Here is a 25,717-nt window from a genome sequence, read left to right as displayed (position 1 = left end):
GGCATTAACACCTATCATTAGCCTGAGCCTTTAAGACCTGTTAATGCACAATTACTGGGAAAATAAGGGGCGCATAACTTTAATGTTCACAACAAAGTAAATTGTTAGGCGAACCACTGCCCAGTCCCCAAAAATATGATTTAATAAACACCCAAACCCAGGTTAACTGGTTAGTTTAGGTGGTTCGGACTTGAAAAGAGGGGTGAGTTCAGGTTTCGCTGCTGTCAACATGGCGATGCCCAGATATGTGTTACATGTGGGCTGTTCCGGTGTTGTGCCACAGCTGTCCCCATCAAAATCTGTCCTGACATTCAATACTGCACATGTGCACCTGGCCAAATGTCACAGATGTACACAGAGAAATCTCACGCATGTGCACGGACAGTCGCCAGATCAGTCAGTCATTTCTCATTCATTCAACAGTCTTCGAGGTAATACAATGCTTGGAACACAGTACAGGAACCAGAGTTTACATGTCCTTGCTCAGTTAAAGTAGACCTGCACTGAAATAAATGCAGCCAGATCTTTGGACTAAAAAATTACATATTTACACATAAGATCCTTCTGAATGTAGTAAAGTAAATCTGCAAGCCCAGATCCATCATTCAACTGAGAAATCTTCATTTAAAAATGACAAATTTACAGCAAAAATTGAGCCCTCCGCAAAACTGTCAGCACATCCGGGACGTTGCCGAGATGCAAGAGAGAAGACCCTATCCCAACATGCATTGCGCACGCCAACTGTAATTTGTGGGTTTACGTCAGTTTGCATCTCTTACAAAAGCACCTTTTTATTGTCCTATATGGAAGTATCGACTTTTTTTAAAACTTCATATTGTCTTGTGGTACGTTTGGTGAGTACACATTTCTTTTATTTTTGCTTGAAAATTATTTTTGGGGACTTTTTCATACGCCCATTTGATTGAGTGGTGTCGCACTGAAAATCTACTGTCTTTAGCTTCCGGTGTTACTGTCGTGGGGTACGGATGCGGGACTCGCAAAGAATCCAAGTTATTGAAAAGATACAAACCTCTCTCAATGGCCACGGAGCTCTGGGGCTGCGATTACCGAGACCATGCGATGCTGCGGATTTTTCCACAAGAAGTCTGTCCTTGCGGGCGGCCTGAGAGCTCTGCATCAAAACAGCGAGCGTAGTCTCTGGACTTGTTGCCAAGTTGGCCGCACCTCCATTCAGTAGACAGGGAGGTGGTGCCGGAGTTGGCCGCAGCTCTGCACAGCAGACACGGGGGCGATGTGAGTGGCCCGCTGCAGCGTTTACTGAGCCCGCTGACTTGATAAGCGCATCGGAGGCAGTGAGAGCAAGGCGTCGGGGAAGAACGTCGCCCACTGTCGATGTTGCCGCTGATCTGAGCATGCAGAGCTGTATCTCGCATTCATCGCAGCTTATTTTTGGATGGTGAAACCAGGATGTGAATAACAGTAACATTACTAACAGATAAAATCAATTTCAATGCAGGATCGGACTGAAGGCGCAAGAGCTCCATCTTCTCCCTCACGTCACGGCAATGTGCCGGATGTACAAACAGTTTTCGCGGAAGGCCAAATTTTAGCTGCAAATTTGTAATTTTTAAATGAAGATTTCTCTGCTGAATTACAAATTTGGGCTTACAGATTTAATTTACTGCATTCATAAGGGTCTTATAAATACATATCAGCTATTTCTTTCTGAGATCTGACCACATTTATTTCAATGCAGGTCTACTTTAAGTACAATCTTGTGTTTGCTTTGGATAGGGAGAACATTTACTTCACTGCATGGTCAATAGAGGAGTCAGGATGGTCGATAGAGGACTCAGGGGGATGACTTTGACAGCGTTCAAAGCTATTTGGCACTGTTGAAAGTTTTGCGAGATCTCGCAGCGGACTGTGATGAGTATGGAAGCAGGACTAATCGAGTACGATACCGGGTCTTTATAGAAAACTATGGGTGATGTCACACACACACACACACACTCACTCACACTCTATCCTTCATTCTTTGGCCTGAGGCACTTTAATGTAGCAGCAGATTGAATATGGAGGCACAACTATAGTCGATAAAATGTAATTCTAGGGACATAAAGCATCATGAATTGACTGTTTAATGAATTGTTGTCTGTGTCCTAATTAATTTCAGATGACAAATCTTAAATTCTGCACAAAGTCATTTTGGAGCAAACATGTTCTTACCGAGCTGGATGCATCCTCCAATCCCTAACAGCGAGGCGGACATGTGGTACAGGGGCAGCGTGGTGTAGATGATATCATCAGCTGTGGCTCCACAGAAGTGAAAAAACGACATGGACCTAACGGCTTTAAGATGACCAACGCGCGCCGCTTTGGAAACACCTGAAACACAACACTGATCACTGGTGCTTCATGAAAGAACAAAAGGAACACAGTTTAAAGCCACTTACACCCCTGAAAACATTAAATACTCCCACTTTAATCCTCTGGAGTCGAATGACGCACCAGCACGTCAAAAGTCACATGACCTAATTAAGCAGATGGCACAAACAATCAGCTCCACTCTGAGTGTCTGTCTGAAAGTGTGCTAAATGTGGAGACTTCAACCTCCAAACCACTTTTTAAATTTTGTTACTAGGCCAAGTATAACTTGAATTATGATTAATAATTTATGCAAGTTTTTTGGGGGGATAATATTCTCATCTTTGCTGCGCGTTTTGCAGACAGCTGCAGCAAAACGACTCATTTTCTCCTTTCAGCTGGACAAGCAAGAGGGCTGGAATGAAACAGGACTCCCTCAACTGCAGCAGGAGAACGGGGTGTTACCACTGGTGAAAAAAAACAGAAGCTAACTAATCACAATCACCAACTCCATGTGGGTTTGATGACACCGCACATACCCCATGTGGGTGGGTCTGTGTGTGTGTGTGTGCGCGCGCGCACGCGTGTTTTGTGAACTGGACTTTTGTTCTGTGTGTGTATGTCTGCGACAGGAAAGAAATAAAAAAAAAATACACAATTTTTGTTTATCACTGGTGTAAAATATATTACCAAATAAACAATGATCCCCAATCCACGTAATTTGCTTGCTGAGAGAAGAAAATTGTGATTTTGTGTGGAGTGAAATTTAAATTATTTTAAGATTTAAGTCATAAGAAGAATTTTCTTTGGCACCACTATAATTTTTTTCCTTAGCATGAATGCTGTGTTGCTAACCAGGATATTAAATAATGTACAACATGCCCTTTAAAAGTAAGTTGTTTCAGCTTCTCCCTTGTTTTATTCATGGTTGCCACATCAGAGCCAAGGTTGATCTGCATGTTGATTTGGCACAAATTTTACACTGGATGCCCTTCCTGATGCTACTTCATTACATAAAGAATGGGCTGACACAGTGATACATATTTCAAAAGGGTGGTATGGAATAATGGCCCCTCAGTGCCTGAAGTAATGGGCCATTTTCTCCATATGATGCAATGTAAAACAAAATGGACAAATGAAACTGTCAACAGTACAAAGACACAATACTGTCTCAACTGAAGGAAGCAAAGTGTACACTTTCAGTGCATGTGCAGTGAGGCTTTTGTTCTTATTTAGCATTTGTAGAGAGAGAGAGATTTTGACAAGTACCTGTAGTGCCTGAAGTAAAGATAAAGAGGAAGTTTGACATGATATCAACTTTAGGAAGGTCACTTAAAGGTTCTCCAGACATGCGATCCAGCTTATCAAGGACACTGTTGAACCCCTCAGTGGGTGAAGTGTGATCGACCACCCACACACTGATGTTGTCCTCCTTCAGTTCAGGCTGGACCTCTTCCAGCAAATGTACCAAGTCTGTACAAAGAGAGAAAATGGGTTAAACAGCACTGCTTTAACTTCCACCAACTAGTTTGTCCAGGTAATCTAAGATTTGACCCCGCTGACCATGACCCTTACCTAAACGACTTGCTCGCTGGCTGACCTTGTCAGGGCAACTCTGGAATCCACCCATTTATACCACATTTAGTCCAAATAGAGTTGAAAAATGAATTCCTAGACTCTAAGCTTTATCAAATAGTTTTTTTTAAACAGCAGTTTCAGTGCCAACCTTCATTGACAATGGTACTGTGTAGTTGGTAATTAAATAGTTAAAATATTTTTAAAGTAAACTGCTGGTTTACAAAGTATAGGTCACGATACCAGCCTTGGCTACTTAAAAATTATAATAATTTAGGTTTGAGCAATTGCTGACAAACAGTATATCACAATGTCTTCAGGCAGGTGACTAATTTTTACCCTGTTAAGCCTCGCAGTGTGCCCAGACTCCCTGACTTTGCCCAGGTCATGTTTGGCTTGTGAATAATTGGTGGATCTCAGCCATCATGCAAATAAAGATTTTACTTCCATCCTTTGGCACTTGGTGGCTGTTATTCCTTTAAATAACAACTCAACAGTGCTCAGTTTGATCTCTAGGGAAATCTCTCATGTTCCACCCATTTTTTCCCCCTCAAACAAATACTGCGTCCTCAGCTCAATGAAGGTGGTACTACATTCTTTTCACTTCATGTATAAACAATTGAATTTGAATGATTCAAATCTGGAGTTGAAAAAAAAATATTCTTATATCATTAAAAATAAATAAATGTAGAGTTGCATCAGGAAGGGCACCCAGTGTAAAATTTATGCCAAATCAACATGCAGGTCCACCTTGGATCTGCTGTGGCAGGAGCAGGGAGCAGCTGAAGGGACTTATGTATTGCAGTATTACAGACGATGTGAAATAGGCATGAAAACTAAATCTCCAAAAACAACACATAATATCGATTTAACAGAAAAAAGAAAAATATACTCGAGAAGGAGCTGGAAGAAACAGAATTGTTTATCGAGTCCTACCCCTGCTACTGTTTTAACTGTTCCAAAGACACCCCCCTGCCCATCATCAGCATTATATAAATAACTTCTTGATTATTAACCCATTAAATGTTTATAATATTTACAGTTTTCTATAATAAAACATATGCTATCAAAAACAAAAAACTCTCAAAACAAAACTCCAGCTCTCCACAATTTCACTGATACTTACTGGACTGGTAAGCACTGAAAGCCGAGATAAACATGTCCAAACTTGTCCTCTGACATGCCGAACGGAGGTGTTAAATTGTCTCGCTTCCAAAGCGAATCGGTCGTGACGCGCGAAGCCTCCGTGCGACTTTCCATGACAAAATCTCTTGTTAAAAGTGAAATCTGGCAGAAAATGGCTGATGTCCAGTTCTTGTGATAACCAGAGAAAGAGCACACGATGGTCTCGTATCCACAGAGCCATCAGCTCAGAAATGGTCCGGTGGCTTGTGCCGCATCATCGCAGCTCGGAGCGCGGCACGCTGAGCATCCTTAAAGGGGTCCATAAAGCTGTACTAACAGACCTTATTCTCTGTGAAGCCCGTAAAACTTTCACCGAAAGCCAGATAAATTTTTTGAATAGTTTCCAGGTGCCAGTCTCTAACAGCTTCTGAAAAATTCTGATGGAAAAAACCCCAAATCATTCCGCCATTTCCAGACAATGAAAATCCGACGACGGGGCGGGACCACTCCTTCCACAAGGCGTGCTCACAGGCGAATGACGTCACTGACAGGCGGAAAAACTCACGCATGCGCACAAGGGTTCAAGCTTGTCTGACGTGAAAATGAATCAAATCCATATAGTTAAAAAAAAATAAATAAAAAAGGTACGATACTTTATGGACAGACCTCGTATACCACATTATTTGTCTGATCATAACGATTCCAAAAAGGTATAGTTTGGACTATCTATGTTATGGGGTAAAAACAGCAAAAATGTTGACAAAGGTCAGTTTCAGTTACTTATGATTCGTAAAATGATGCAAATTATTGGCCGAGTTAACAGCATTTTAAAAAGGAATAGTTTACGCCATCTTTCATGCTTAGTTATGTTACGGGGTAACACACGTCACAGAATCCAATGGATATCAACCCTGTTTGACCTTTACTTTGGAGACCAAGCATTAAACACAGTCAAAACTATTCCATTATTAATTAATTATTAATACTTTTATGTGAACCAATAATTTGCATCCATTTTTACCAAAATTGGAGCAACTTTAACTTCTGACCCCTGTACAAACTGAAATTGACCTTTGTCACCATTTTGGCCGTTTTTAACCCCATAACATTCGGTCATAGATAGCCCAAACTATGCCTTTTTGGAATCATTATGATCAGATAAATAATGTAGTATAGTTTTCAACATGACTGGAGCATTTTTAAAATTGTGACCCCTGTAGCTCTTTAGAGGTCAGCTCCAGAATGGTTCCATATCTGAAAATAAACAATTAATTTAGAATATGTGTGCCAAATTCCATGCTTTTATCACAAAATTAACAATTGTTTTACTCTGCCGCCACACTATTAAACATAATGTGCTTGTATTTGTTTTTAAGCTGGATGATGTCTGGACCTTATTTTAGTTCCCCATTCAGACCATTCCACAGTTTAACTCCACTGCTTGTGACACTGTAAATCTTTTCATTGTGGTTCAAACACTGCGGCTCTTAAAATTCAGTGTTCCCCTCAAACTATACCCCTGGTCTCTTGTTGTGAAACATTGTCAGTAAGTTCTGAGGTAACAAATTATGACCGACTTTATACACAAACAGTGCTGTTTGCAATTCAATAATGTTACAGGCTTTGAGTATTTTAGATGTTAAAAATAATACATTAGTATTATCATGAATCCCAACATTGTGAACAATTTGAACAGCTCTCTTTTTGCAGATAAAGAGTGAATGTAGAGAACTCTTATAAGTGTTACCCCAGACATCTGAACAGTAAATGGTTTGCTTTTGCCATAACTGCAATAGAAAGGATCACTGTTGTTGTTTACTTCCGACTTTCCCGCGCATACGCACAGACCTGGGAAGCAGAAAACTCCCGACTTCAAGCAGGTGCAGTGAGAAAATTCACAGGAAGATGACTTCAGACAACTTGTCAACTCTTGATCCCGAAGATTGAAAGCAAAATTGTGAGAAATTAAATCATGGAGATGACGACAGTGAAGGCTTTCAAGTATTTGGAAGTGTGCATTTATTTTATCAGTGGTCACATGGCATCACCAGCCTGTTGCTGTTTGTGTTCTTTCTGCTGTCTGATCCTGTCTTGTGGGCTGAGTGCAGTGCAGCAGCAGGACGTGCTTTGAGTAACTTTTTAAACGCAGTCCAAAAAAGACACTCCTGCACAGTCCGGCCGGGGTGCGCATCTGTGCATCAGCCTGCATTTCACCTCTGTTGACAGAGTCATTAAATGCAGCAGTTCTGCATGTGTGCACCCAGTGCAAGACAGAAAAAAAATAGAGAAAAAACAACTAGTGTGGAGCCAACAGGTTTTCCATGACCCCCCCCCCCCCCCCCCAAAAAAAAGACAACAGTGAGGTGGCTGCTCCGTGACTATCCAGGGTTGGGACCAGGAAGCAGAGTTGTAGTCTTACACACCTCTCTGCAGCTTCTCTCCCCCTGCCATCCCCTCATTACCCCATCCCCGTAGAGACGGTGCCTGCTCCCAGACCACCAATAACCAGCAAAAATCTATTTAAGCATAAAAATTCAAAAAGAAAAAATAATATAGCACCTTCAACTGCACCACAGACTAAAACAGTTAAATGTGGTCTATTAAACATTAGGTCTCTCTCTTCTAAGTCCCTGTTGGTAAATGATATAATAATTGATCAACATATTCATTTATTCTGCCTTACAGAAACCTGGTTACAGCAGGATGAATATGTTAGTTTAAATGAGTCAACACCCCCGAGTCACACTAACTGTCAGAATGCTCGTAGCACGGGCCGGGGCGGAGGATTAGCAGCAATCTTCCATTCCAGCTTATTAATTAATCAAAAACCCAGACAGAGCTTTAATTCATTTGAAAGCTTGACTCTTAGTCTTGTCCATCCAAATTGGAAGTCCCAAAAAACAGTTTTATTTGTTATTATCTATCGTCCACCTGGTCGTTACTGTGAGTTTCTCTGTGAATTTTCAGACCTTTTGTCTGACTTAGTGCTTAGCTCACATAAGATAATTATAGTGGGCGATTTTAACATCCACACAGATGCTGAGAATGACAGCCTCAACACTGCATTTAATCTATTATTAGACTCTATTGGCTTTGCTCAAAAAGTAAATTAGTCCACCCACCACTTTAATCATATCTTAGATCTTGTTCTGACTTATGGTATGGAAATAGAAGACTTAACAGTATTCCCTGAAAACTCCCTTCTGTCTGATCATTTCTTAATAACATTTACATTTACTCTGATGGACTACCCAGCAGTGGGGAATAAGTTTCATTACACTAGAAGTCTTTCAGAAAGCGCTGTAACTAGGTTTAAGGATATGATTCCTTCTTTATGTTCTCTAATGCCATATACCAACACAGTGCAGAGTAGCTACCTAAACTCTGTAAGTGAGATAGAGTATCTCGTCAATAGTTTTACATCCTCATTGAAGACAACTTTGGATGCTGTAGCTCCTCTAAAAAAGAGAGCTTTAAATCAGAAGTGCCTGACTCCGTGGTATAACTCACAAACTCGTAGCTTAAAGCAGATAACCCGTAAGTTGGAGAGGAAATGGCGTCTCACTAATTTAGAAGATCTTCACTTAGCCTGGAAAAAGAGTCTGTTGCTCTATAAAAAAGCCCTCCGTAAAGCTAGGACATCTTTCTACTCATCACTAATTGAAGAAAATAAGAACAACCCCAGGTTTCTTTTCAGCACTGTAGCCAGGCTGACAAAGAGTCAGAGCTCTATTGAGCTGAGTATTCCATTAACTTTAACTAGTAATGACTTCATGACTTTCTTTGCTAACAAAATTTTAACTATTAGAGAAAAAAATACTCATAACCATCCCAAAGACGTATCGTTATCTTTGGCTGCTTTCAGTGTTGCCGGTATTTAGTTAGACTCTTTCTCTCTGATTGTTCTGTCTGAGTTATTTTCATTAGTTACTTCATCCAAACCATCATGTTTATTAGACCCCATTCCTACCAGGCTGCTCAAGGAAGCCCTACCATTATTTAATGCTTCGATCTTAAATATGATCAATCTATCTTTGTTAGTTGGCTATGTACCACGGGCTTTTAAGGTGGCAGTAATTAAACCATTACTTAAAAAGCCATCACTTGACCCAGCTATCTTAGCTAATTATAGGCCAATCTCCAACCTTCCTTTTCTCTCAAAAATTCTTGAAAGGGTAGTTGTAAAACAGCTAACTGATCATCTGCAGAGGAATGGTCTATTTGAAGAGTTTCAGTCAGGTTTTAGAATTCATCATAGTACAGAAACAGCGTTAGTGAAGGTTACAAATGATCTTCTTATGGCCTCGGACAGTGGACTCATCTCTGTGCTTGTTCTGTTAGACCTCAGTGCTGCTTTTGATACAGTTGACCATAAAATTTTATTACAGAGATTAGAGCATGCCATAGGTATTAAAGGCACTGCGCTGCGGTGGTTTGAATCATATTTGTCTAATAGATTACAATTTGTTCATGTAAATGGGGAATCTTCTTCACAGACTAAAGTTAATTATGGAGTTCCACAAGGTTCTGTGCTAGGACCAATTTTATTCACTTTATACATGCTTCCCTTAGGCAGTATTATTAGACGGTATTGCTTAAATTTTCATTGTTACGCAGATGATACCCAGCTTTATCTATCCATGAAGCCAGAGGACACACACCAATTAGCTAAACTGCAGGATTGTCTTACAGACATAAAGACATGGATGACCTCTAATTTCCTGCTTTTAAACTCAGATAAAACTGAAGTTATTGTACTTGGCCCCACAAATCTTAGAAACATGGTGTCTAACCAGATCCTTACTCTGGATGGCATTACCCTGACCTCTAGTAATACTGTGAGAAATCTTGGAGTCATTTTTGATCAGGATATGTCATTCAAAGCGCAGATTAAACAAATATGTAGGACTGCTTTTTTGCATTTACGCAATATCTCTAAAATCAGAAAGGTCTTGTCTCAGAGTGATGCTGAAAAACTAATTCATGCATTTATTTCCTCTAGGCTGGACTATTGTAATTCATTATTATCAGGTTGTCCTAAAAGTTCCCTAAAAAGCCTTCAGTTAATTCAAAATGCTGCAGCTAGAGTACTGACGGGGACTAGAAGGAGAGAGCATATCTCACCCATATTGGCCTCTCTTCATTGGCTTCCTGTTAATTCTAGAATAGAATTGAAAATTCTTCTTCTTACTTATAAGGTTTTGAATAATCAGGTCCCATCTTATCTTAGGGACCTCGTAGTACCATATCACCCCAATAGAGCGCTTCGCTCTCAGACTGCAGGCTTACTTGTAGTTCCTAGGGTTTGTAAGAGTAGAATGGGAGGCAGAGCCTTCAGCTTTCAGGCTCCTCTCCTGTGGAACCAGCTCCCAATTCAGATCAGGGAGACAGACACCCTCTCTACTTTTAAGATTAGGCTTAAAACTTTCCTTTTTGCTAAAGCTTATAGTTAGGGCTGGATCAGGTGACCCTGAACCATCCCTTAGTTATGCTGCTATAGACGTAGACTGCTGGGGGGTTCCCATGATGCACTGTTTCTTTCTCTTTTTGCTCTGTATGCACCACTCTGCATTTAATCATTAGTGATCGATCTCTGCTCCCCTCCACAGCATATCTTTTTCCTGGTTCTCTCCCTCAGCCCCAACCAGTCCCAGCAGAAGACTGCCCCTCCCTGAGCCTGGTTCTGCTGGAGGTTTCTTCCTGTTAAAAGGGAGTTTTTCCTTCCCACTGTAGCCAAGTGCTTGCTCACAGGGGGTCGTTTTGACCGTTGGGGTTTTACATAATTATTGTATGGCCTTGCCTTGCAATATAAAGCGCCTTGGGGCAACTGTTTGTTGTGATTTGGCGCTATATAAAAAAATTGATTGATTGATTGATTGATCAAAATTTTTTCTAAACCTGTAAGGTACATCGAAATGGACACGGTTCAAAAAATTAAGCTGGTTTTCAGTGAAAATTTTAACGGCTGATGACAGATTTTGAGGTGATACTGTAGCTTTAAGGACTTCCCACGGTGCGAGACGTCGCGCAGCGCTCTCAGGCGCCATCGTCAGCCTGTTTCAAGCTGAAAACCTCCACATTTCATGCTCTACTGATCCAGGACGTTGTGAGAGAACAGAGAAGTTTCAGAAGAAGTCCGTTTCAGCATTTTATCCAGATATTCCACTGTTAAAGGAGATTTTTTTTAATGAAAGACTTGCGGACGGGTCCGTGCGTCGGGACGCAGCCGGCGCGGTGCGTTGGCACAGGAAAAACACCTCCATGTTGATAACCATTTGTAAAATCCAGGTGGCTTTTAATGGCTTTCAGTGGAGTGAGTATATGAGAAATTGTTTAACAGCTGGACATGTTCCAACTTGTCCTTAAGTCTTCCAACAGAGGTGTTTTTCCTGTGGTAGAGCGTCACAGCGGCTGCGAGCCGACGCTGCAATCCGTCCGCACGTCTTTCATTAAAAAAAATCTCCTTTAACAGTGGAATATCCGGATAAAATGCTGAAACTGACTTCTTCTGAAACTTCTCTGTTCTCTCACGACGTCCTGGATCAATAGAGCCTGAAATGTGGAGGTTTTCAGCTTGAAACAGGCTGACGACGGCGCCTGAGAGTGCTGCGCAACGTCTCGCACTGTGGGAAGTCCTTAAAGTGACAGTATCACCTGAAAATCTCTCATCAGCCGTTAAAATTTTCACCGAAAACCATCTTAATTTTTCGAACCGTGTCGACTTCGATGTGCCTCACAGGTTTAGAAAAAATTTTGATCAAACAAAGCGCCAGTCTCTCAGCAACTTCTCAGACAAAGGAATTCCGACGAGGGGCTGGACAACTCCTCCCGCAAGGAGTGCTCACAGGCGAATGATGTCACCGACAGGCGTGGAAAAACTCACGCATGCGCACGAGGGTTCAAGCATGTCTGATGTAAAAACATATGAATGAAATCCATATAGTTTTTGAAAAAATAAAAAGGACCTATACTTTATTGACAGACCTCGTATATACACCTGCACCTGTGTGGCCCACCCCCCCAAAAAATCCTGAGCACAACACAAGATCCACAAACGCATGGTAGAGTTTTAACTTGCACTTGTAGATGTAGTGACGAACTGTGTTAACTGACAATGGTTTTCTGAAGTGTTCCTGAGCCCATGCGATAAGATTCTTTACACAATGATGTCAGCTTTTAATGCAGTGCCGTGTGAGGGAACGAAGGTCACGGGCAGTCAATGGTAGTTTTCGGCCTTGCCTCTTATGTGTAGAAACTTCTCCAGATTCTCTGAATCTTCTGATTATATTATGGACTGTAGATGATAGAATCCCTAAATTCCTTGCAATTGAATGTTGAGAAACACTGTTCTTAAATTGTTGGACTATTTTTTTCATGCAGTTCACAAAGTGGTGATCCTCACTTCATCTTTGCTTGTGAACAGCTGAGACTTTTGGGGATGCTCCTTTTATACCCAATCATGACACTCACCTGTTTCCAATTAACCTGTTCACCTGTGGAATGTTCCAAACAGGTGTTCTTTGAGCATTCATCAACTTCCCAGTTTTTTGTTGCCCCTGTCCCAGCTTTTTGGTAATGTGTTACAGGCATTCATTTAAAAATGAACAAATATTTGCATAAAAAGTCTATCAGTTTGAACATTAAATATCTTGTCTTTGTGGTGTATTCAATTGAATATAGGTTGAAGGATTTGCAAATCATTGTATTCTGTTTTTATTTACATTTCACACAATGTCCCAACTTCATTGGAATTGGGGTTGTACACACAGTCAGTGGCTAAGTTTTCTGCCTACCTGTATGGGCCCCGCACGCGGCGGGGCCCCACAGATGTGATGATGTCATACATGGATAACGTCATCACGATTCCTTCTATACTTCTACATAATTTAGTGTGGATGTACTTAATGTGCAGTTTCCAGCAAATTTTGTCATCTACCATCACTCCAAGGGCCTGGTTAGTACTTGGATGGGAGACCTTTTTGGAACACCAGCGGCTGTGTGTGTTTCTCCAGGTTACACTGGAGATGCATCAGGAAGGGCATCCAGCATAAAACTTGTGCCAAATACCAATGCGGATCTGGCTGTATCCGCTGTGGCGACCCCAAACAAAAACAGGGAGCTGCTGAATGGACAACAACATCACTCCAAGGAATTTTGTTTCATATACTCTTTCTATATTCACATCCTGTATCTTTATCTGAGCCTGATTATTAAGTCTACTGCTGCCAAACACCACAAAGTTAGTTTTGTTCAAATTAAACAATCACTGGACGTATGCCGGGGCCGCAGATGTGGGCAGCAGTGCCGGTGAGGTAGACATCACGCAGGAAGAAACTCACTCCCTGGAGCAATAGGTTTTTTTTTCCTCCAAGGACATCCACATTAATAGTACTGATATTGCAGACTGCCATTCAGTTTCAAGAAAAGACAAAAAGTCAGAACCGGTTATTATCATCCAGTTCATGAACAGGCAGTTTAAGAGTGAATTGTTAAGACAAACAAAAACGTTGAGAGGATCTGAGGTGTATGTGAATGAACATTTGACAAAGAAAAATGCGGAGATTGCAGGACAAGCCAGAGTCCTTCAAAAAAAGAAAAAACACAGGCGACCTGGACCAGGAACTGTAAAGATTAAATTAAATTGGTACTCCGGAGGAAGCGAAAGTCATAATGATACGAGAGCTTTTGAACTTGTATGATTTTAAATGACTGCTCCTTAAGGAGGAAAATGTTCCTTATTGGTTCTCTGTGGCTTACTTGCAGGGATTTTCATATTGATTTTTGTTTTTGCTTTTGTTATGAGACAACTTTTGAGAAAATCTGTAGCATGTACAGGTTTACGAGGTCTGTTAGAAACGTATCGGACCTTTTTATTTTTTGCAAAAACCTGATGGATTTGAATCACGTGTGCTTGCATGAGCAAACCTTGAACCTTCGTGTGCATGCGTGAACTTTTTCACGCCTATCGACTGCATCATTTTCTGGTAAGCAGCCTTTGTGTGGGACGTGTGTTGTGCGCTCAGCGGATTTTCATTTCAAGGAAAAAGATGGAATGACTGGAGCAGCGCCGCATCAAATTTTGCCAGAAACTGCATGTCCTGTGAGACTTCAACACGGAGTTGCTTTTGCTGCACCGTCAGCAGCAACATGAATTTCACTGCAACTCTTTTCATGGCCAAATCTTCTGTCACAGTGGAATGTGCCGAAAAAGTGCTGATGTCCACCTCTTCCGCAATTTCTCGGATAGTCACACGACGGTCCCGCATTACCACAGCGTTCACTCTGGAAGTGATCTGGTCATTTCAGCATGTTGATGGCCGACCGGAGCGCGGCTCGCTCTCCACCGTTGTGCGGACTTCTTTAAACCGGTTGTACTGCTCCTTAATCTGTGTGATGCCCATAGGATCGTCACCGAAAGCCGTCTGAATCATCCGAATGGTTTCCACCTGGCTGTCGCCCAGTTTCTGGCAAAATTTGATGCGCCGCTGCTCCAGTCGTTCCGTCTTTTTCCTTGAAATGAAAATCCGCCGAGCGCACAGCACATGCCCTCACACAAAGGCTGCTTACCAGGAAATGAAGCAATCGTCAAGCGTGAAAAAGTTCACGCATGCGCATGAAGGTTCAAGGTTTGCTCATGCAAGCACACGTGATTCAAATCCATCAGGTTTTTGCAAAAAATAAAAAGCTCCGATACTTTTCTAACACACCTCGTATATAACAGTTAACCTTTATTTAGCTGCATTATAATTTGTCAATTACAACTTTTTATGATGTCAATTGATTCTTTACAATTTACTTCTGCACAGGAGCTTGACCTAAAGTTTTTGATTATCTGAACATACATCTCATAGCACTGAATATATACTCAACAAAAATATAAACGCAACACTTTTGGTTTTGCTCCCATTTTGTATGAGATTAACTCAACGATCTAAAACTTTTTCCACATACACAATATCACCATTTCCCTCAAATACTGTGCACAAACCAGTCTAAATCTATGATAGTGAGCACTTCTCCTTTGCTGAGATAATCCATCCCACCTCACAGGTGTGCCATACCAAGATGCTGATTAGACACCATGATTAGTGCACAGGTGTGCCTTAGACTGCCCACAATAAAAGGCCACTCTGAAAGGTGCAGTTTTGTTTTATTGGGGGGGATACCAGTCAGTATCTGGTGTGACCACCATTTGCCTCATGCAGTGCAACACATCCGTGAAGAGAACACCTCTCCAACGTGCCAAACGGCAGTGAATGTGAGCATTTGCCCACTCAAATCGGTTACGACGACGAACTGGAGTCAGGTTGAGACCCCGATGAGGACGACGAGCATGCAGATGAGCTTCCCTGAGACAGTTTCTGACAGTTTGTGCAGAAATTCTTTGGTTATGCAAACCGATTGTTCCAGCAGCTGTCCGAGTGGCTGGTCTCAGACGATCTTGGAGGTGAACATGCTGGATGTGGAGGTCCTGGGCTGGTGTGGTTACACGTGGTCTGCGGTTGTGAGGCTGGTTGGATGTACTGCCAAATTCTCTGAAACGCCTTTGGAGACGGCTTATAGTAGAGAAATGAACATTCAATACACGAGCAACAGTTCTGGTTGACATTCCTGCTGTCAGCATGCCAATTGCACGCTCCTTCAAATCTTGCGACATCTGTGGCATTGTGCTGTGTGATAAAACTGCACCTTTCAGAGTGGCCTTTTATTGTGGGCAGTCTAAGGCACACCTGTGCACTAATCATGGTGTCTAATCAGCATCTGGATATGGCACACCTGTGAGGTGGGATGGATTATCTCAGCAAAGGAGAAGTGCTCACTATCACAGATTTAGACTGGTTTGTGAACAATATTTGAGAGAAATGGTGATATTGTATATGTGGAAAAAGTTTTAGATCTTTGAGTTCATCTCATACAAAATGGGAGCAAAACCAAAAGTGTTGCGTTTATATTTTTGTTGAGTGTAATATAGATCCAGATGTTTTTTTTCTTAATTTTACTCACCACTGCAATTACTTTACTGAGGAACAACTTAAGAACTGTTCCATGATAAACAGGTCATTCTCCATTATACAGTTTAATAGTAGAATTCTTTCTATGAACTTCTCTAAAATTCAGGATTGTTTAAAAATGTCCCTAAACAATTTTCTGTTATTGCGGTTACTGAGACATGGTTGAGGGATGAGCACATGGACACTGTCCAACTCGAGGGTTATGACTTCTGTGACAATGGTGTGGCACTTTACATCAGTTCTAGTTATCGTTGTGAAATTGTTAATATGTTCTTTTATTTTGAAAATGTCATGGAATGTGTTACTGTGGAAATTAAATGTGAAAAATCAAATAACATAATTATAAGCTGCGTTTCTAGAGATCCTGGTTCAAACATAAATATTTTTGGGGATAAATTGATGGATATGTACAACAATTTTAAACATAAGCTTTTGTTTTATCTGTGGTGACTTTAATATAGATTTCCTGAATCATCATCGTCAATTACATATAGCTGAATTTATAAATTCTGAGTTTTGTATGGGATTGTATCCAGTGATTACCCATCCAACTAGGAATACATCAACAGTTAGACAATATATTAACATATATTACTGTGGGAAATATAAGTTAATACATCAAAACTGGAGTGGCATTTATATCAAGGATGTAGAGCAATCTTACGAATCATTAATTTCTATTATTTCCAATTTATATAATAAACATTGCCCTATTTGGGTCAAAAACTGGAAATGAGGAAACACTGATAAATCCTGGATCACTAATGGACTTCAGAATGCATGTAAAAAGAAAACTTTTTTTGTACAAGCAGTTTTTTTTTAAATTTTTTTATTTATAACAAATGAAGCTAAGAGAACATATAAGGCATATAAAAACAAAGTAGCATTATGCGATCATGTAAAAGGCAGTAAGTACTATGGTGATTTATTGGAAAAAACAAATAAAGAGTACTTGGAAGTTTTAAATGAAATCATAAATAAGAAAAAAGTTGTTAAAGAATATCCTTATTTTTATACAAATACTGACAATTGTTAAAGAAAACAAAGCTACAGCACATCATTTTAATGGTTATTTTGTTAACGTGGGTAAAAATTTGGTAAATTCAACTGTATCTTCTAAAATGTCTAAAACTCTTTGGATTACAGCAAATCAATTAATACAGTTGTAGATTCAATGTTCATTAAAGGAACGGATGAAAAGGAAATTGACAGTTCATAAACCTAAGAGGGAAAAAAAACTGATAGTGACAATTTTTATATGTTTTTGGTTAAAAATATTAACTGTATTGTTAAGCCTTTAACGTATATTTGTCATTAATTACATTTGTCATTAATTACATTTGTCAGTAATAACTGGGAAATTTCCTTTCAAAATAAAAATAGCTAAAGTGATACCATTGTTTAAATCTGGTGACAAACATGTTTTTTTTTTTAATTATAGGCCAATCTCCCTCTTACCATAGTTTTCTAAAATTTTGGAAAAAGGTGTTTGTAATGATGATAAATGATTTCTTAACTAAACATCATACCCTTAGAGAGCAAGCAATACGGTTTTAGAATTGTGCTAGTTCATTGGCTGTAATGGATTTCGTTCAACAAATTTCCAATGCGACTGATAACAAGTAATATACTGTAGGGGTTTTTTTTATTACAGAAAGCATTTGATACAACAGATCATAGTTTGCTATTGGACAAATTACAGAAGTATGGTATCAGGGGATTGGCACATGACTGGATAATGAGCTACTTACACAATAGGTATCAGTCTGTCCACATCGGTGGGACAAATTCTGAATACTTGAAGATTACATGTGGGGTGCCCGAGGGTTCAGTCATTGGGCCATTGCTGTTTTTTAATGATATATGTTTGGTTTCCAAGTCCGTGAGTTGTATTTTATTTGTGATGATACAACTGTGTTTTGTAGTGGGGATCTTTTGGGACAGCTCCTGGACATGATGGAGAATGAATTACAGAAATTTAAACAATGGTTCGATTCAAACAAATTATTGCTCCATTTTAGTAAAACTAAGTGTATCATATATAGGAATAAGTTGAAATTTATTATTACACAATATTGAAATTGTAACAGGTGGGCAATTCTACGGCAACGGAATTACAATCTGAACTAATCTGTCATGGTTAGATGCCACACGAGGTCTGTCCATAAAGTATCGTACCTTTTTATTTTTTTCAAAAACTATATGGATTTCATTCATATGTTTTTACGTCAGACATGCTTGAACCCTCGTGCGCATGCGTGAGTTTTTCCACGCCTGTCGGTGACGTCATTCGCCTGTGAGCACGCCTTGTGGAAGGAGTGGTCCCGCCCCCTCGTCAGATTTTCATTGTCTGGAAATGGCGGAATGAAAAGGACTTTTTTTCCATCAGAATTTTTTCAGAAGCTGTTAGAGACTGGCACCTGGAAACCATTCGAAAAATTTATCTGGCTTTCAGTGAAAATTTTACGGGCTTCACAGAGAATAAGGACTTTAACTATAGGTTTAAGGACCCCTTTAAAGGACGGTCGGTGCGCCGCGCTGCGACGATGCGGCACAAACCACTGGATCATTTCTAAGCTGATGGCTCTGTGGATACGAGACCGTCGTGTGCTCTTTCTCTTTTCTCTGGTTATCACAAGACCTGGACATCAGCCATTTTCCGTCAGATTTCACTTTTAACAAGAGATTTTGTCATGGAAAGCCGCGCGGAGGCTTCGCGCGTCACGACCGATTCGCTGATGAAGCGAGACAAAGGAACACCTCCGTTTCGGCATGTTAGAGGACAAGTTGGGACATGTCTATCTCGGCTTTCAGTGCTTACCAGTCGAGTGAGTATAAAAGAACTTGTGGAGAGCTGGACATGTCCCAACTTGTCCTCTAACACTCCGAAATGGAGGTGTTCCTTTGATGACGCTGCCTGAGAGCGCTGCGCGACGTCTCGCACCGTGAAAAGTCCTTAAAGCGACAGAATCACCTCAAAATCTCTCATCAGCTGTTAAAATTTTCACTGAAAACCAGCTTAATTTTTCGAACCATGTCCACTTCGATGTGTCTCACAGGTTTAGAAAAAATTTTGATCAAACAAAGCGCCAGTCTCTCAGCAACTTCTCAGACAAAGGAATTCCGAGGAGGGGCTGGACGACTCCTCCCACAAGGAGTGCTCACAGGCGAATGACGTCACCGACAGGCATGGAAAAACTCACGCATGCGCACGAGGGTTCAAGCATGTCTGACGTAAAAACATATGAATGAAATCCATATAGTTTTTGAAAAAAATAAAAAGGTACGATACTTTATGGACAGACCTCGTATGTCCAGATTTTGCTGCTGTTGTAATTCCATTACCACAGAATTGCCCAGATACAAAATTCCTTGTTTATACTGATGATAAATGAAGCTGGAAAATGCACTAATTATGTTAAAAGCCATTGCAATTCTGCATAAAGCACAAGACTTCCTCTCCCAACATTCATTAACCATTTTATGTCACACATTACTTTTTCCATGTATGACATACTGTGTTGAGGTTTGGGGAAATACATATAAAACTAATACTAATCCAATATTTCTGTTGCAAAAGAAAACTAAGAATTATCAGTAATAAACCATATTGTGAACCAACAAATCCGTTATTTGCTTGTTTACAAATTTTAAAATTGTGGGACTTGATTGATTACACCACAATACAAATTATGTATGAAGTTAAAAATAAACTTTTACCTCAACATGTCCAGGATCTGTTTAAAATGAGAGTCTCCAGCTACAATTTGAGAGGAATATTATTATTTGAGAAATTAAAAAGATCCGTACTACTGTAAAAAGTCCTGTTTCCATCAAAGGTGTTAATACTGGGAATAACTGCCCTGATAATATTAAATTACTTGGTGCCTTAGTTAGATTTAAAAGACTTAAATTACAAAAACCATATATTTATCCTTTATAGTTTGAAAAATTTAGGTTTAGCAATTTTGTCATTGTGCACTATTGCTTGTTTGGTTAATGGTTCGTGCACATTTCTTTTGTATTGTTGTTATGAGTATATATATTTATATATGCACACATTCTTTATTTTTTATTGTATAAGCTTTGCTTCTGCCTTCGCCCTTTCAGCCACACGGGTTCTCTGTACATTGTTGTTTTATAAATCTTGTTATTGTCTTTGTTGTTTCATCTGTGTGCCGAATAAATTCATTCATTCATTCCATTTAGCAATAACTTATTCATGTCAAACCATAATTTCATTTTGCCAAATTCTGAAGTGACCGTGTCTAAAAGTTGCTCTAATTTCTGACCGGAAATTAAAATATTTTTGTCATCTGGGAATAAAATTAATTTCAGTATTTGCTATGCACAGGTCATTGCTGTAGATGATGAAAAGTTTCGGGCCCAACACTGACCCCTTGGAAACGCCACACACAATGTCCAAACATCTTGATTGATATGCCCCCATATTCACAAATTGTCTCTTAAATTGATTTCCCTCAGTGCAACTGTCCCCAATTAAATAAACCTCAACCTTGTCAACCTCAGAATAATTCAGAGAGAAACGATCTTTTCTAAGAAATTTACTTTTCTTAGATTTTTTTTTAATAAGGATCACATCATCACAAAGTATTTCACATGGGTCATTTTGTTCCAGAAGTTATTTTTCTATAGATCTCAAAAGAAATTGAGATTATATCATGCTGAAAATACAGGGTGACCCCCTACGTTACGTTTTACTCCCATTTCGTTATTATCAGTCCCTGTGTCATCCTAGAGGAGGTGATGGTCTAGTGGTTAAGGCATTGGGCTTAAGACCAGAAGATCCTTGGTTCAAATCCCAGCCCGACTAGAAAGTCACTAAAGGCTCTTGGGCAAGGTCTTCAATCCCCTATTGCTCCCGGTGTGTAGTCAGCGCTTTGTATGGCACCATCCTGACATTGGGGTGAATGTGAGGCATTATTGTAAAGCGTACCTGAGAAGAACATTTAGCCCCCTGTGGATGTCAGCTCACGAAGGTTTGTCCAAATTTGTTTGTTTAATTGCATTTAATTGATGGACAATTCATTTTCTAATATTTATTTTGTTGTATTTCTTTTTGGTTGTCAAAGGTTATGAAGAAAATAAACCCTGTTTTAACCACCTCGTGCCTATGCTAAATCCTTGAGGGTGCTACAACGTTTAACACCCCTTTTGTTATTATCAGTCCCCGTTTCATCCTAGGGGAACTGATGGTCTAGTGGTTAAGGCATTGGGCTTGAGACCCTCGGTTCAAATCCCAGCCAGACTGGAAAGTCACTAAGGGCCCTTGGGCAAAGTCTTCAATCCCCTATTGCTCCTGGTGTGTAGTGAGCGGCTGACATCGGGGTGAATGTGAGGCATTATTGTAAAGCGCTTTGAGCGTCTGATGCAGATGGAAAAGTGCTATATAAATGCAGTCCATTTACCATTTATTTTGCTATTAAAAAAAGTACTTAATTGAATATTTGGAGTCAGTCTGCTCCATTTCACTACGTTTAACCACTGTTTCGTTATTATGAGTCCCCATTTTGCTCCATTTTGCCTAAAAATAATTAAATAAATCATATTTAATCATATTTGGAATCCAAACAAGAGCTGTCGACTGATCACCACCTGGTGGTGAGTTGGATCCGCTGGGAGGGTATGAAGCCGGTAAGACCTGGCAGGCCCAAACGTATCGTGAGGGTCTGCTGGGAACGACTGGCGGAACCCTCTGTCAGCAAGGTCTTCAACTCCCACCTCCAGGAGAGTTTCTCCCAGATCCCGGGGGAGGTTGGAGACATGGAGTCCGAGTAGGACCATGTTCTCCACCTCCATTGTTGATGTGGCTGCTCGTAGCTGTGGTCGCAAGGTCTCTGGTGTCTGTCGCGGCGGCAATCCCCGAACCCGGTGGTGGACACCGGAAGTAAGGGATGCCATCAAGCTGAAGAAGGAGTCCTACTTATCTTTGTTGGTAGGTGGGACCCCAGAGGCAGCTGACAGGTACCGGCAGGCCAAGCGTGCCGCAGCCTGTGTGGACGCAGAGGCAAAAACTCGGGTCTGGGAGGAGTTCGGGGAGGCTATGTAGGAGGACTATCGGTCGGCCTCGAAGAGATTCTGGCAAACCGTCCGACGCCTCAGGAGGCGGAAGCAGTTCTCCACCAGCACTGTTTACGGTGCGGGTGGGGAGCTGTTGACTCTGACTGGGGATGTTGTCGGGCGGTGGAAGGAGTACTTCGAGGATCTCCTCAATCCCATCGTCACGTCTTCCGAAGAGGAAGCAGAGACTGGGGACTCGGAGGCGGACTCATCCATTACCCAGGCCGAAGTCACAGAGGTGGTTAGAAAGCTCCTTGGTGGCATGGCTCCTGGGGTGGATAAAATCCGTCCTGAGTGCCTTAAGTCTCTGGATGTTGTGGGGCTGTCTTGGCTGACGCGCCTCTGCAACATCGCGTGGCGATCGGGGACAGTGCCTCTGAATTGGCAGACCGGGTTGGTGGTCCCTCTGTTTAAGAAGGGGGACCGGAGGGTGTGTTCCAACTATAGGGGGATCACACTCCTCAGCCTCCCCGGTAAGGTCTATTCCAGAGTACTGGAGAGGAGAATTCGACCGATGGTTGAACCTCGGATTCAGGAGGAGCAGTGTGGTTTTCGTCCTGGTCGCGGCACACTGGACCAGCTCTACACGCTCCATCGGGTGCTTGAGGGTTCATGGGAGTTTTCCCAACCAGTCCACATGTGTTTTGTGGATCTGGAGAAGGCATTCGACCGTGTCCCTCAGCGCACCCTGTGGAGAGTGCTCCGAGAGTACGGGGTCCGGGGTCCTTTGCTAAGGGCTATCCGGTCCCTGTACAACCGCAGCAGGAGCTTGGTTCGCATTGCCGGTAGTAAGTCAAACCTGTTTCCAGTGCACGTTGACCTCCGCCAGGGCTGCCCTTTGTCACCGGTTCTGTTCATTATTTTTATGGACAGAATTTCTAGGCGCAGCCAGGGTGTAGAGAGGGTCTGGTTTGGGAACCACAGAATCTCGTCTCTGCTGTTTGCGGATGATGTGGTTCTGTTGGCTTCGTCAAATCAGGACCTTCAGCGTGCACTGGGGCGGTTTGCAGACGAGTGTGAAGCGTCCGGGATGAAAATCAGCACCTCCAAATCCGAGGCCATGGTTCTCGACCGGAAAAAGGTGCTTTGCCCTCTTCAGGTCGGTGGAGTGTCCTTGCCTCAAGTGGAGGAGTTTAAGTATCTCGGGGTCTTGTTCACGAGTGAGGGATGGATGGAGCATGAGATCGATAGACGGATCGGTGCAGCATCTGCAGTGATGCGGTCGCTCTATCGGACTGTCGTGGTGAAGAGAGAGCTGAGTAGGGGGGCAAAGCTCTCGATTTACCGATCGATCTACGTTCCGATCCTCACCTATGGTCATGAGATTTGGCTCATGACTGAAAGAACGAGATTGCGAGTACAAGCGGCCGAGATGAGTTTCCTCCGCAGGGTGGCTGGGCGCTCCCTTAGAGATAGGGTGAGAAGCTCGGAGTCGAGGCGCTGCTCCTCCATGTCGAAAGGAGTCAGTTGAGGTGGCTCGGCCATCTTTTTCGGATGCCCCCTGAACGCCTCGCTGGAGAGGTGTTCTGGGCACGTCCCACTGGGAGGAGGCCCTGGGGAAGACCCAGGACACGCTGGAGGGACTACATCTCTCGGCTGGCTTGGGAACGCCTTGGGGTTCCCCCGGAGGAGCTGGAGGAGGTGTGTGTGGATCGGGAGGTCTGGGCGGCTTTGCTTGAGCTGCTGCCCCCGCGACCCGACTCCGGATAAAGCGGAAGAAAATGGATGGATGGATGGATGGATGGAATCCGTTTGGGTCAGTCTGCTCCATTTCGTGACATTTTACCCCCATTTCTTGATTATAAGGCTCCACTTCGTATTTTAGTATAGCGGTTTCAGATCCAATTGTCCTTTGTAGGATTTATTACAATTGATATGGGTTCTGTTGTTTGGGGTCACACTGTATTTGAAACTCTTACTTCCAAAGTGCTGCTTCTCAAAGATTCCTTTAAACTACAGACAGATTGAAATGTAAAACAGTTTTGTTTTTTTTTGCCTATAATAGGTTGTCTTTGAAGTTGAGTGCAGGGTGGAAGAGTGAAGCAGGAATGCAAGTCAGCAGAGACATGCACCGCCCATCTCCCTGCACGAAACTCTCCTCTACTTTTTATGCCCTGCATGGCACTTACGCCGTGAGGCGGGGCATATAGCATCCGGGTTGTTTGTCCATCCGTCTGTCTGTCCAAAATTTGTTCGCTGCAATGTACCTCTGCACCTATTGCTCGCAGAAACTTCATATTTGATGGGTACATGCCTTGGAGGAGTACTCTGCATGGGTTCGAAGGCCGATGACCTTGACCTACTTTTCAAGGTCACCAGTGGTCACAGCTGTCAAATCCTTTGCCTGAAATTTGTTCGCTGCAATGTACCTCGGCACCTATTGCTTGCAAAAACTTCATATTTGGTGGGTACATGCCTTGGAGGAGTACTATTACTGCACTTTACATGGAAAATAGTACTGCGCACGGGGCATTTCGTGACGAATGTCTCTAGTTATTATTATTAGCCGAGCTATAAATCACAGCAAGTCTTTCCAGATGTGCACCTGTAAAATCCTGGTGGCTAAATTGAGGCCCCAGAAAGTTCTTGGTGCAGCCCTGCTGTGTGAACCATCTGACAGCCCCAGAAAGCCCCACAACTCTCAATCAGTGTCCGCAAAGTAGCCAGAAAAGTGTGCAATACCTGCGCCAACAACAACTGACGTGGCTCCACAGCTGCGGAAAGCGTGCAGCAGATTAGCGTCTTTAATGTTGACGTTGACAAAGGCCACTTCACAGCCCAGTTTGCACAGTCCGAACCACACGCACACGAAGTCCGGCTCGTTGCACATCAACAGCGCCACCACGTCTCCCGCCGCCAGACCCGCATCCGCCCGGAAAGTGCTGGCGAAGCGGTTACTTCTCCTGTCCACGTCCCGGTAGGTCAGAGTCTGGTTCTGGTAGATAATGAAGGCCTTGTTTGGGTTTTTTGCCGCCTGGAAGCGAAAACAGTCTGTGAACGTCACAGTTCCAGCGCGCGCGCGAGCCCGCAGCGCCTTTGTGTATCCGCGCAGCTTTAAGTAATAAATCAAATCTGCCCAAAAGAAGGGATGAAACATCCTCTGGTAGACGAAAAGAGCCAGCAGACCCGCTGCCAAACTGTTCAGCAGCCACGGTGTCATCTTTAGTCGCTGCGAACTTCCGCTGAAGCTTGCCCGGCACCGCCTGCGCGTGCTGTCAGGCCAGCCAATCAGCTGCGAGCTGGAAGTAATGGCACTCAGAAAGTAGCCCAACTCTTAAAGGGCCTCTGTGTGACATCTAGTGGTGAGATTTCAGACTGCAACAATCCTCTATTCTAGAGGTGGGCTATACCGGGAATTTTGGGATTGATCTGATACCAAGTAAATACAGGCCCAGTATCGCCGATACCGATACCGATACTTTTTCATACTTAAGCTTCATAGATCCAAAGGATCCAAAAGACCGAGGACAGAATTTCGCCAAACATTTGTACGTGACAACAAAATGCTTTACTATCACAATCAACATTTTTGTTTAAAAAAAATATTGCTCAACACAACTTAAAACAAAATCTCCTGAGGTAGAGGGCTGACAAAC

The 25,717-nt window shown here is 42.1% G+C and overlaps 1 protein-coding gene across 1 annotated transcript in view; it reads right to left on the bottom strand.

Moving 5' to 3' along the window:
- LOC117529664 (long-chain fatty acid transport protein 6) overlaps positions 1-25,311 on the bottom strand; it is a 43,672-nt gene extending 18,361 nt beyond the window's left edge. The window contains exons 1-3 of the mRNA XM_034192508.1: positions 24,804-25,311; positions 3,598-3,801; positions 2,191-2,349 (exon numbers count right to left, since the gene is read on the bottom strand). Coding sequence (XP_034048399.1) covers positions 2,191-2,349; positions 3,598-3,801; positions 24,804-25,281 — 841 coding nt within the window. The 5' untranslated portion in view covers positions 25,282-25,311. The remainder of the gene's footprint in view (positions 1-2,190; positions 2,350-3,597; positions 3,802-24,803) is intronic.
- Between the last annotated feature and the right edge of the window lie 406 nt (positions 25,312-25,717).

This window comes from Thalassophryne amazonica, chromosome 17 (assembly GCF_902500255.1).
Source record: "Thalassophryne amazonica chromosome 17, fThaAma1.1, whole genome shotgun sequence".
Lineage (NCBI taxonomy): Eukaryota > Metazoa > Chordata > Actinopteri > Batrachoidiformes > Batrachoididae > Thalassophryne > Thalassophryne amazonica.
Note: the sequence above shows the minus strand (reverse complement) of the source record. Positions and strands in the feature narration are given on the sequence as shown.